At 53.8% G+C, this 12,277-nt stretch overlaps 1 protein-coding gene across 21 annotated transcripts in view; it reads left to right on the top strand.

Annotated features, from left to right (window-relative positions):
- MICAL3 (microtubule associated monooxygenase, calponin and LIM domain containing 3) overlaps nt 1–12,277 on the top strand; it is a 296,358-nt gene that overhangs the window by 198,294 nt on the left and 85,787 nt on the right. For 16 of the 21 annotated variants that reach the window (XM_074391091.1, XM_074391092.1, XM_074391095.1 and 13 more), the window contains 5 exons: nt 2,713–2,811; nt 4,532–4,588; nt 7,393–7,500; nt 10,051–10,158; nt 10,887–11,073. In XM_074391091.1, coding sequence (XP_074247192.1) covers nt 2,713–2,811; nt 4,532–4,588; nt 7,393–7,500; nt 10,051–10,158; nt 10,887–11,073 — 559 coding nt within the window. The remainder of the gene's footprint in view (nt 1–2,712; nt 2,812–4,531; nt 4,589–7,392; nt 7,501–10,050; nt 10,159–10,886; nt 11,074–12,277) is intronic. The other 5 variants (XM_074391107.1, XM_074391108.1, XM_039462319.2 and 2 more) reach the window with 3 other exon arrangements.

Here is a 12,277-nt window from a genome sequence, read left to right as displayed (position 1 = left end):
CTGCTCTCGCGTGGAGCCAGGGTTGGCTGCCTCGTAGTGTGATGTCATTTAGGCTGCTAAGATGCTGAGAGGGCCGTGAGCTGGCCCTGAGTGCCGTCACTGTCCTCCACGGTCAGTCTCCACAGCCTCCTGTGCTCGAGGATGACTTTACTGTCAGGAGATGCTGAGGAGTGGTGAGTTGGGTTTTATTTAAATTACATTCAGGCAAAAATGTTGCTTTTTAACCATTCTTTGATAATATAGCACATCAAAGGCAGGGCCCAAGAGGCTGAGATGGAGTTTTGGAAGCAGTATCCAAACTTGCAACAGAAGGCAAATTTACCCTCTCCTCTGTCTGTACTTGAGGGAGGTCTTCTGAAAAATCGAATTGGAAAACCACTTGCATTTTATTTTCTTAACCTTTGCCTTGATGTTTAGGTGGAAGGTGTGATTTGAAAGATTATGTTTAGTTGAGGATCTGTTGAGGGGACAGGGAACTGTAAATTGGATTGCAAAACCTCTTACAGTATTGTAACAGGTACCTGAGATAGGAGCAGAGGAAGAAGGGAGGTCAGGAGGCGAGCGGGGGAACAGGTGGCCGTGGCTGGAGTGGGTGGAATGGCGCTTGGTGGGCAGCTGGAAGTCTCGGGCAGCAGGTGCAGCCAGAGTGGCCTGGTCCAGCCAAGGCCTCAGCCCTGGTGACAAGGGGCGCATCAGCTCATCGTGTGACTGAGCTGCACTGAAGGGGCTTCAGGAGCTTGGTGATGTGTTCATTAAGTGTCTGGGGGCCTGTAACCCTCATGCCGCATTCTCCCTGGAGAATGTTGGTCGTCCCCGCCAGCTCAGGTTGTCACTTGAGTCAGTATGATCATGGTGGGGCAGGAGACTGGCACGCTATGTGGGCAGTGGAATAGAACCATGAAAGTGAAACGCAGGTTCTGTGGGATGGGCGCCGGAGACCACCATTAGAAACAGTAGCTGGGCAGATGTGGAAATGAGATGTGATTGGTGAGAAATCGTGAGCTGTGAGAACCCTGTTAGGTTCTCTGGTGCCTTAGGCGATATCCCGTGGGGATTTGCGAATTTGCATGGTAGCAGGGAGATGGCACTGTGAACCAGAACTCACAGTTCTTACATCCATGTGAAACGTGTAGTATTCACGTAGAACTTTCTCAGCTCTAAATCGTGAGTTTGGGCCTTCTAAATTTATCTCCCGTAAGACAGTTGCAGTTGCAGTGCCAGGTACTACAGAAACCTGGGACAGAGGAACCCCAGTGGTACCCGGACCCTGCATCTGATGCCCCAGTGGCTGGTCCTCCCCATCTTCCTTCAGGAAGCCGGGCTGATTGGCAGCACCCCATTGTGACTCACGGTGCTTCTCTGGAGGTGGTTGAGAGGCAGGAGGGCCTTGCCTGGCAGGGCAGTGATAGCTGAGTTAACAGAGGGCCACTTTCAGCCCAGGTCATCGTGTGGAACAGGGAAATTAATAGCAGCTCTGCCTGCCAGTGGCTTCTCTTTATTTCCTTCCTTTGTAAACACTGTGGCTCTTCCCTTCCCCACCCTTTTGCCTTTTGATCTCAGAAATGCATCCTGAAGGGAAGCTCAATGTGTCAACCAGCCCTGGTTTGGAAGTTGATTGTTGTGGGAGCTCTGGGCGAGTGTGGGGCTGTTCCCCAGGCCTCGTGGCTTCCCTGCTCCCCCCTCCCTTTGCTGCCACATGGGTCACCTGGGCACAGGGAGATGAGAGTTTCCCTGGAAGATATCAGAGATTGTTTCTCAAATACCAGGGGTCCTTCTAAACTGTAGACAGACTCACGGAAGGGAATACAGTGGAGGGCGGAATGAGGGTAAAGCCAGGAACATGTACGTACATGGCATTTAAGTGTTAGTGACACGTTTAATTTTTACATCATGCTCCTGCCTTTCCTGCATTTCCTTGTTGGTTTCCTGGAGCCCTTTGAGCGTGCGTGCAGGGACTGAGAGGAGGGCAGCAGTGCAAGCCGCTGTCACAGCTGCGTCCTGAAGGGGCTACTGCTTTGCTGCAGTGGGTGCATGTGACCAAGCCTTTGAGGGGGGTCTGTGTCCTCTCTTGGTGGTTGGCTTGTTTGCCCTTTTTCTGTATTCATCAGCAAGCCTATTTCTCTCTTTCTTTCTTTTTTTAATTGAGACGGAGTCTTGCTCTGTTGCCCAGGCTGGAGTGCAGTGCTGCTATCATGGCTCACTGCAAACACCGCCTCCCAGGTTCAAGTGATTCTCCTGCCTCAGCCTCCGAGTAGCTGGGATTACAGGTATGCGCCACCACACCCAGCTAATTTTTGTATTTTTTAGTAGAGACGAGGTTTCACCATGTTGGCCAGGCTGGTCTCGAACTCCTGACCTCAGGTGATCTACCCGCCTCAGCCTCCCAAAGTGCTGGGATTACAGGCGGGAGCCACAGCGCCCAGCCACGAGCCCCAACTTCCCTGACAAAACTGTTGCTCCTGGCACCTGTAACGTGCCGTGCCACTGGTTCTCCCTAGTTCCACAGATCACCTCTGTGGCTGTGCCTGTCAGAAGGTTCACGTCCCACCTGGGGGTCCACGCAGACCACCAGCCTGCGCTCTGAGGATGGAGGGGCAAGGAAAGGCCCCCTGGGGTGCTTCTGACGAACGCCCTTCAGTCCTCCCAGAACCAGCCTCCAAAGAGCCACTGTTTCAATAATGTTCTCTTTCTTTGTGTCTGTTGGTCTAAAAGCCACGGGAAAAGGAGTATTCTCGGACCTGCCCCAAAAAAGTGATCACCCTGTCTCCTCCCCCTACTCCACCTCCCTGTGGGGCGCGTGGCGGCCAGCAGGTGATCCTCTCTGCATGCTCTGTGGTCCTGTCTGTGTCTCCCTGCCTGTCTGTGTAGGCGGCTAGCGTAGAGACCAAATCAGTTTCTTGTTATCAGCAATAACCGTCAAGAAGAAAGAAAGGCCTTTCATAGAAACCATTTGTGGTGGAAGCAACTTTTATGGCCCTCAGGATGGTGTGTCCTGCATTCACAGCTGACCCTGGGCAGTCCCACATCAGGGAAACACGATGGTGCCGTTTGTCGCGCAGCCGAGCCCCAGGGCAGCCGGTTTTTCAAGAACCCCACTGAAGGCAGCTTTTCTCTTGCTGCACAGTGAGCCGGGGTAAGGCCTTAGGGAGCTGCTGCAGGGCTTCTCCATGTGAGTTTGGCTCCTTTTGATTCTTGGAGCTCTGCCTCTAACCCATTCAGCATCTTCCAACAAATACTCCTCCCACCCCCTGTGCTGGCACACCGGGCAGACCGTTCAGGAGCGGCTCCATAGCCAGCCACCAACATGGCCAGCGAGGACAGCAGGCGTGCAGCTGCGGCAAGACATGTGTAGAAAGCACATTTGTGGGATGGCATTGATGACCTTCATGGTATGTTCCTATAAAGTAAACTCTGAATTCCAAGAGCAGGATCCATGGAAAGACATTTTCCCAACTAAGGTGGCCGGTTTAAAGGGTGACTGTAGTAACGTGACTGATTTTAAAGGCCCCACCTGTGTCCGTGGTTCTCAGCACTGAGCCATTGCAGGTTGAGCAGCTGCTGAGTAACTTTATCTGCATAAGAGCTAGCCATCCTCAGCACCTGCTGCCACCTGGGAAGCACACTCAGTTCTTTTCAAGCAGTGTCTCTGTCAGTTCTCACAATAACACTGGGAGGCAGGTGCTGTTATTGGCTCCATTTCACCAGGGAGGAGACTGTGGCATAGGGTGGAGAGGCCACATGCCTGAGCCACATAGTAAGCCATGCAGCCAGACTTGAATGTGGCTTGTGGGCCTGGGGCCACGCTCCAGCCTCCCCCTGCCCGCAGAGACTTACGCTCATGGCTGCTGGATAGGAGCAGCCATGTCAGAAGCCTTGGGGCCTTAGCCATCCGAAGTGGTGCGAGCAGCTGCCCCTGGTCCTGTGATTGCCATTCATGGCTCCTCAGATGCGCAAGGCCACGTGCCTGCCTGCAGGTCTCTGCTCTCCCACATACACCTTCCATCTGTTCATCAAAAACACATGTACTTCTCCCTTTAGTAAATTATGCTTTGGTCCCATGTTCCTATTCAGGGACCACTCCCCACTCGGGAGTTTTCTCTGGACTGCTGTCATAGTCATTTATATTCTAGCCAATTTCCACCTCCCCACCCTTCCTTCCTAAAATGTCTCGTTGTGGAATGTGTCAGCCCTTTAACCTGCCTCTCCTTGTAACCCTTCCGTTTAGTGCCTCTGATCTGACGCCACTGTGTGAGAGAGCTGTGCTTGTTCACCTTCGTACTAACCACAGTTCCTTATTGATCAGTGTAGCCGGCCTCACTGGAGGCTGCGGGGTGGAATGGCTGTCCAGAAGGTTGGCCTATGTCATGGGATTTGGTATAGATGGGATTATGGTTACCTGGGGATGGGGTTCGGAGGGGAAGGGTATATGTGTTGAACTCTGAATTTCTGCCCCTGAATTTCCCACTGTCACTTAGTAGGTCCAAACAGAGCCATATCCATGGAGCTTAAGTTTCTACTTTGTTGCCAACAGACATACAGGGATCTTGATGCTGACAGCCGTGGCAAGCAGAGCCCCCACCATGAGAGGGTAAAAGAGCATGAACCCGTGGCATGGGATGCTGAGAGCCAAACAGACGGGGCACGCTGTGGTGGTGGGGCAGCGGGAGGGGATGTGGGAGACAGCCCCTCCCTTTGCTTTTTGCACACTCTTGTCACCCAGCCAAGAGCCAGAGATCTTTTTGCTAGCCGTGTTGACCAGTGCAAATAGCATTCACTATAAAGCAGTCAGCCACCTGGCATTCAGATGGGATGCTGATCCTAAGTGTGTGGCTTCTAAAGGGCCTTAATGACTTCCCATTTCTGCCCACTTTTCCCCTTCCAAGACCGTACTGTTTCCACTCCAAAATATGTGCCAGTGGTAGAGTCGTGCGTGACACTGGACTGTCAGATGCGGCTTCTTAGGGGAAGGGCGTAGATCAGCATTCACGCTGCATTCAGTGGTCGTGGATCCTGAAGTGGAAATCCTAAGAGAGCCAAAGCTCTTACCAGCGTGAGGATGTTTCCAGTAGGATGAGGCTTGAGGGGGCTGAAGCAGGTGATAGCAAGATGGGGCTGTACTGTGGAAAGCTTTAGTCTTTCCTGAAAAACCGAGGGGGAAATGACTGATTGCAGCTGGCCGTCATATGAAGTGAGCTATAGCCAAGATGCCCAGTTAAAGAAGCTGGTTTACTTCATGAAACTTCCGTTCTTGTTATTCCTACCCTTAAAGATCTCTGAGTGGGTATCGCTCTGCAGGTAGCGGGAAGAATCGTCTCTAGTTGGTAACCTCACAAAAGCCACTTTGGTTTTTTTTTTTTTTTTTTTTTTTTTTCCTGAGACGGAGTTTCGCTCTTGTTACCCAGGCTGGAGTGCAATGGCGCGATCTTGGCTCACCGCAACCTCCGTCTCCTGGGTTCAGGCAATTCTCCTGCCTCAGCCTCCTGAGTAGCTGGGATTACAGGCACGTGCCACCATGCCCAGCTAATTTTTTTTGTATTTTTAGTAGAGACGGGGTTTCACCATGTTGACTAGGATGGTCTCGATCTCTCGACCTCGTGATCCACCGGCCTCGGCCTCCCAGAGTGCTGGGATTACAGGCTTGAGCCACCGCGCCCGGCGCCACTTTGGTTTTTAACTCCCCGTCTGCCTTTGCTCTCTCAGAAGTGCAGTATGGCCACGCAGTAAATGAGGTTACTCCTCCGACCCAGTAGGAGCTAATCATAGTGCCATCTTCCTCCGCCCTCTCAGCAGGCTAGCTGCAGGCAGTGTGTGTGCTGCCTGAACCTCGTGCTGGGTCAGGGAGAGGAGACTGGGCTGGAGGTGGGGGCATGGTCTTTTCCATGGCCTCGCCCCGCCGTGCTCACCCTTTCTGGGGCTGCTCTTTCTCCCTTCTTCCCAGGCTGTGTCCCTGCCAAAAGGAAAGCGCCCTTTTCATTGTGTAGGGCAGAGCCCTCCATTTTGGGGATCGCATATTTAATCAGATGCTGGTAATGTTTAATGCAATAGTGTCTAAAAGAAGGAGGGGAGCATGTTGAATAGGAGAGATTGGCAGTGAGAAACAATGTGACGTCTAGGGCTGCTCTGCAGAGAGGGGAAGAGGTAGGGTTTTGAGCTCAGGAGGAAGTAAGGTTTGCAGGGAGGTCTCTCTTTTTCCCCGTGAGCTGGTTTCTGCGTTCCTCAGTCCAGGGCTCCAGGCTGGATGCTTCTGAGGACACTACCTACGATCTTTTCTTGGACTTTGCCGCCACCCCTCATAACCCTGCATGAGCACTCACCTGCCTTGTGTCCCACCTCTACCCAACCCCCACACCTCCCCTTGGCTCTGACTCCTCTGACCCCCGAGGGATACTGAGTCCTCCTCTTGCTTCCTTCCGGCGGGTGGTGCATACAGCCATCCTCGCCAGCTTTCTCTGGGGCCTGTGTTGTTGAGACCAGGGCCAGGGAGCTGGCTGAGCGTCTGAAGCAGAGGCTGGTGAGGCACCAGGCAACTGTCAGTGCCTGTTGCCACCCCACAGAACTATGACGTGCACGTGGCCGAGGTCGAGGGTGTGACAGATCCGGCCTGGAGCTGGAGGAGAGGGCTTCCTGGTACCGTGACACGGTGCTGCCCATCCCTCCTGTAGATGGTTTCTTCTGAACCTGGTGGGAGACTAAGCAGTTACTGGCTGCTGAAGCTTTCAGTCACTGCCTTGCTCTCTGGGGACTGGGTTCCCAGCTGCATGGGCCCACGGCTGAGCAAGACCCTTGCCCAGTTTTGTTACACGTGCTGCGTGCAGTCTGCAGAGGACTTGGGCTCAAGTCTTTCCTCCTCATCTTTGCTTGGGATTCAGCTGGCTCCTTGGCAAGCAGAGCCTCCCTGAGCACTAGCAGTGGAAGAAGAGATGCTGCATTCCTGGCCCTGATGTAGAAGGAGCAAGCTTCACTCTAGATTTACTGTCTCCGCTGCCTGCTACTCATAAGGCCAATGGAAAGATGGGGTGGTGGCAGAATCTTTTTGCCCTGGAGAATTCCCAGCTCAGTCGAGGGGATGCACAGAGCATGTGAGTCAGCAGGAAACCCCCTGCCCCTGCTGCTAGCCACCTTACCCACACAGGAAGGCCGACGCTGTGCCGGGCAGCCCGCAGCTGCGGGACCGCGTTCCAGGGCGTGCTCTGCTGCCAGACTGCGGGAAGGACAGATAAAAGCAAAACGGTAGCCTTGCAGGGCCACTCATGCTTCTGGGAGCACGTGGTATTTAGATAACGGTCTAAAGTAAAAGGCTCTACAGCTGCCAGCCATCTTAGGTTCAGAGGTCAGTGTGTGATTTAATAACATTTCCTTTGATTTTGTTTTTCTCCGTCTTGTATTTTTTAGCCAGAGCCTGAACCTCCTCGTCGATTTTTTGTCGACCAGTGGGAGCTTTCTCTTAGTCTCCGCTCCTCCGCCCGCCCTGCCTCTCCCTCCTCCGACTCCCTCCGACAGGTAGCAGAGCCTAGGACTCACTGACTCTCTGCCCTCTGCAGCCTCCACTCACTCCTGTTCCCAGTGCCGTTGCCCAGGAGGTGGCGGGGCTCCTCACTTGGGCCTGTCTCCTCAGGCAGCTGGCTGCGTGCGTTGCTGGCTGCGTGTGCCGGTCTTGTGTGTGAGGTGCGTGGCACACTCCTCAGCTGAAGCGTCTGCTGGCTTTCCTCCAACTGCTTGTCACACCCAGGTCTGTCAGCGTGAACCCGCTTTGATCCGACGTCAACTGTATCAGATCATGATAAACATTTGTTCAGCTGTTGGCTTTTTTAACTTCACATATCTTCCAATATAACGCGTTACAAAATAGAAACCATAGTGTGATTAAATCGCCTCAGTGGAGGGGTGACGATGCAGCATCTGGCTGCCTGTTACCGTTTGAGGAATGCACGCCGCTGTCACCTGCAGTGGCGCTGCCCCCGCTGGAAGGAGTTTCTGGAGAGACTGGAAGGTCGCTTTGCGCCTCCTGTTGCCGTTTCCGGTTCCGGGGTTGGCACTGGACCGCAAGGCATATGTGGATGGCAGCACATGCACACGTGTGGTGTGCAGCTCAGTCCTGCGACGCTGCATTTCCTCTATTTGTTAAGAGTGATGGGAAGGAAACCATCTGCTTTTCATGCCAGAAACAAATAGAACTGAGTCTTCACCTCTCTTGCAGGGGATGCTCGTCAGTGTTGCTTCCTTGCTGGGAACTGAATGTGGCAGATACTTCTGTGCAGGCAGCCGCGGGCTGTAACTGCTGAGGTCCATGGGTTTCGTCGGGAGAGGAGGGTCCAGGCAGCCGCGGGCTGTAGCTGCTGAGGTCCATGGGTTTGGTTGGGAGAAAAGGGTCCAGGCAGCAGGGGCTGTAACTGCTGTGGTTGATGGTTTTGGTCGGGAGAGGAGGGTCCTGGCTGAGCAGTGAGGGCCCAGGGCTGACTTGGTGTCCTGGCCTCATACTTGGCATCTGGTCCGCGCTCCCCCGTGTCTGCTGCAGAATGAGAGTAATGCCATTTTATTCTCTCTCAGTGTCAGCTATTAAGTTACTTGCTCCGCTCTGCCTGGTGTCTGTCTGTCCCAAGCCTAAGCTGCTTCAGTGTTCCTGATCTAAAGAAGGTTTAGATCTAAGAGCCACTCGTTTGTCTTGACCACTGATAGGTCTCATCTGTGAAGTTAGTGGGCAAATGGCACCAATCCTTGGGAATCTTGTTTTTGAATTAGAAGCTATAATTGCTTCCTCGGTTCGGCTGAGCCTTGAGCTTAGCCACAGGAACAGCTTCCTGACGTGTGCGCCTGTGAGCCCCCGAGCGCCTGCTTCCCCCTGCCCGGCACTTCTGTGATTCTTCCTCACACGTGACCTTATGCGTCTCTCCGTTCAGGCCGTGTCCTGAGGGGGCTGTTGGCATCACCAGGATAATGGCTGATGATAGGTTTCTGAGTCAGAATTAGGGTCGGGTTCCCCCACAGGGCAAGGAGCCCCCTTACTGCGTGAAGTTCATGAGAGGAGCCTCATGCACATGGTGGCATGGCCATCTCCACGTGGAAGGATGACCGGGTTGTAGAGTCTCTAGAGGACTCCCTCTTGGGACAGGTCAGGGCGGGGCTGCCTGGGCACCCAGCTTAGGTGTGAGCAGGGTGGCTCACGATGGAGACGTGGAAGTTTCTCCTGTGGTTTCTTCAGCGTTGCCAGAAAGAGGCTTGAGTTGGTTGGGTTTTTTCTCTTACCTTTCTTCAACCTTGAAAATAATTCCTCCTGGCCTAGAACACATTCCCACCTTCCTGGGCTGGTGGAGCAGCCTGGCTGCATGTCGAGACCTTGTGGCCAGCATGCCCAGCCCAGTCTAGAAGGCTTTGGCCTCAGCGCCTGGGTGGGCCACGCGGGCCTCATCGTGCTGCCCTCAGACCCCCAGTAACATCAGCAGGGAGAATGGGCTGAGAAGCCTTCTTCCAAAACAGCCTGGAAGCGTTCGCTGCCTGTGGCAGGCATTGTGGGTCAAGTGTCAGATAGCAGAAAGAGCTGGTGGCGACCGCTACCCACGCAGAGGTGACCCATGCAGGAGCAAGTGGGGTCCTTCTGATGGAGGAGGTGGCCTCCTGGACCGTGGAAGGCGGGGTCAGCCTGGGCACCGCCGCGTACATGGGAGCAACCCTTGAGCTCTGTGAACATAGCCAGGCTTAGCAGGACCGGGTCCTGCCTGCCCTTCTCTGTGCACATCCCCCTGCCTCTGCCACCCTTCCCTGGAACTGTGCATTCCACAGAGATGGGGGAGAACAAGTTCTCGCTAAGAAAGACGCTTTCCTTGCAGCTGTCCTGCCTGTGCTGGTACCCCTGTGTGGACACTGACGCCGTGTTTTTCTTACCACCGGTTTCCCTGCTTGTGAGCACTGTGTTGGCATGGTTTGCTGCTTCACCTTGTATTCAAATTGCACTTCTCAAAGATTTCTTTTTTTCCCGTGTCTTCTTAATTTATGTATTTTTTTTTCCTTCTCATGTCCCTTCATTTATGTCATTTTGTAATCTTCAACCGATAGAAGTACATAAAGATGTACACGGGCGGAGTGAGCTCATTGGCTGAGCAGATAGCCAATCAGCTTCAAAGGAAAGAGCGGCCCAAAGCCCTTCTAGACAAGAAGGAACTGGTAAGAGACGCCTCCAGGCGCTGTCTGGCTGGACCCAGCACAGCCATGAGACACACCTGCGTGCTTGAGTCGCTTATAACTTGTGCAGCCCGTATATGCCATGCAGTGATTGCTTTTGAGGTTGTCTGGATTTTGATAACCAACTTTCTAAGACTGCGATAGTTGTGTGAAAAACTGGTCACTCTAGAGTCTGGGGGACCCTCAAATATTCATGTAGAACTACGCCGACACTGAACAGATCCCGATACAGTTATCCTCGAAACAGAACTCTGCCGGTGTTTCCGTTTGAGCTGGGGACCCACAGGCCCCTTCCTGCCTCCTTCCATGTGTGTCTTTTCCATCGTGCCCCTCCCAGCTCCTCTCGCCTCTGTCTCTCCATTGCTCTTTCTCTAAGACTTTCTCAGAGGTATTTCCCAGCCTTGCCAGGCTGTCATAGCATTACTCAGGTCTGGTGTGAAGCTCTGGGATGTGGCCCCCTCGTCAGCGGCAGGCTGGCTCGGGCTCTAGCGGGGGCGCTAAGTGTTGTCTGCCAGTGCGCGGAGGCATCGAGTGTGGCGGTGCCATCGCTCCGCGGCAGAGACGAGAGCACAGGTGACCGTACAGGTAGTAGTGTGTCTCAGAGCAGACCCCTCAGCGTCGGCTTCGCTCTCCCCAGGGCTGTGCGCCTCCAGGGGCCTGCGCGGCACTCCCTGAGGCGCTCCTCTTCCTCCGCCCACCGCTTCCCGCAGGGCTCCATGAAGAAGGAGTTCCCGCAGAACCTGGGAGGCAGCGACACGTGCTACTTCTGCCAGAAGCGGGTCTACGTGATGGAGAGGCTGAGTGCCGAGGGCAAGTTCTTCCATCGGAGCTGCTTCAAGTGCGAGTACTGCGCCACCACCCTGCGCCTCTCAGCCTACGCCTACGACATCGAGGACGGTGAGACGCCTCGTGCCCCCGGCCCCACGGTCTCCCTCTGAGCTGCGGGCCTTCGGGCCCCTTCCTGCCTTCTTCCACGTGTCTTTTCCACCACGCCCCTCGCCCTCCGTCGCTCTTCCTCTGAGGCGCTTGTATTTCCCAGCGTCACCAGGCTGGTGAGGATGGCGGACATTTACCTCAGTCAGATCCCTCATCTCAGGGGCACTTACTTGCTTTCTGACCTCAGGGTGGGAACTTGAGATAAAAGCAACAAAGATAAGGTTTTTATCTTCACATTTTTTGCCTAAGGTGGATGATGACGACAAGTTGCAGCTGGGTCCCAGGCCCCGGGTTCTCAGACTTTTGCTCTTGGAGGTGACTGCAAGGTGCCCCGTGTTAACACCTCCGTGGCTCTGTCTAATCTCCGTCTGGTGAATCGAGAACCGTTGTGTAGGGCCTGAGTCTAATTTACTGTGGCGTTCAAGGCCTGGTCTTTTGCAGCATGTGCTGGTTTTTACAGTGAAAAGACCTTGGTAAGATAAACAGTAGAGAATTATGGACACGATGATAGAGCCATCACGATGGGCAGAGGCAGGCTGGCTGCCATCTGGCAACCCTGGATTGATGATCCCCATCATATTCCTATTCCTGTAGGGTGCTGGAGGGGCTTCATAGGAGGTACTCTTACAGATTCCAGAGTAATGAGGGGCCTAGAGTAATCGGAGAGGCAGTAATCTTTTTTTTTTTTTTTGAGAGACAGAGTTTCACTCTTGTCACCCAGGCTGGAGTGCACTGGCACGATCTTGGCTCACTGTAACCTCCACCTCCCAGGTTCAAGTGATTCTCCTGCCTCACCCTCCCGAGTAGCTGGGATTATAGGCGTCCACCACGATGCCCAGCTAATTTTTGTATTTTTGGTAGAGATGGGGTTTCACCATGTTGGCCAGCCTGGTCTCGAACTCCTCAGCCTCTCAAAGTGCTAGGATTACAGGCGTGAGCCACTGCACCCGGCTGAGAGGCAGTAATCTTTATAAGGTGACATAAAGTCCCTGACATTGATAGAAATGGCTTGTCTATGAGATTATAAAGTGACGTCGTATAGGAGAGGGATGCCATGCCATTAGGACCTAGTCACTTTGGCCGTCCTGAGAGTGCACGAACAGGCACCTCTTGTCACAAGGAGCCCAGAGAGGTGAGCTGAGAAAGGCTGGCTCCTGTCACGGTG

Source organism: Saimiri boliviensis, chromosome 21 (assembly GCF_048565385.1).
Source record: "Saimiri boliviensis isolate mSaiBol1 chromosome 21, mSaiBol1.pri, whole genome shotgun sequence".
Taxonomy (NCBI): Eukaryota; Metazoa; Chordata; class Mammalia; order Primates; family Cebidae; genus Saimiri; species Saimiri boliviensis.
Note: the sequence above shows the minus strand (reverse complement) of the source record. Positions and strands in the feature narration are given on the sequence as shown.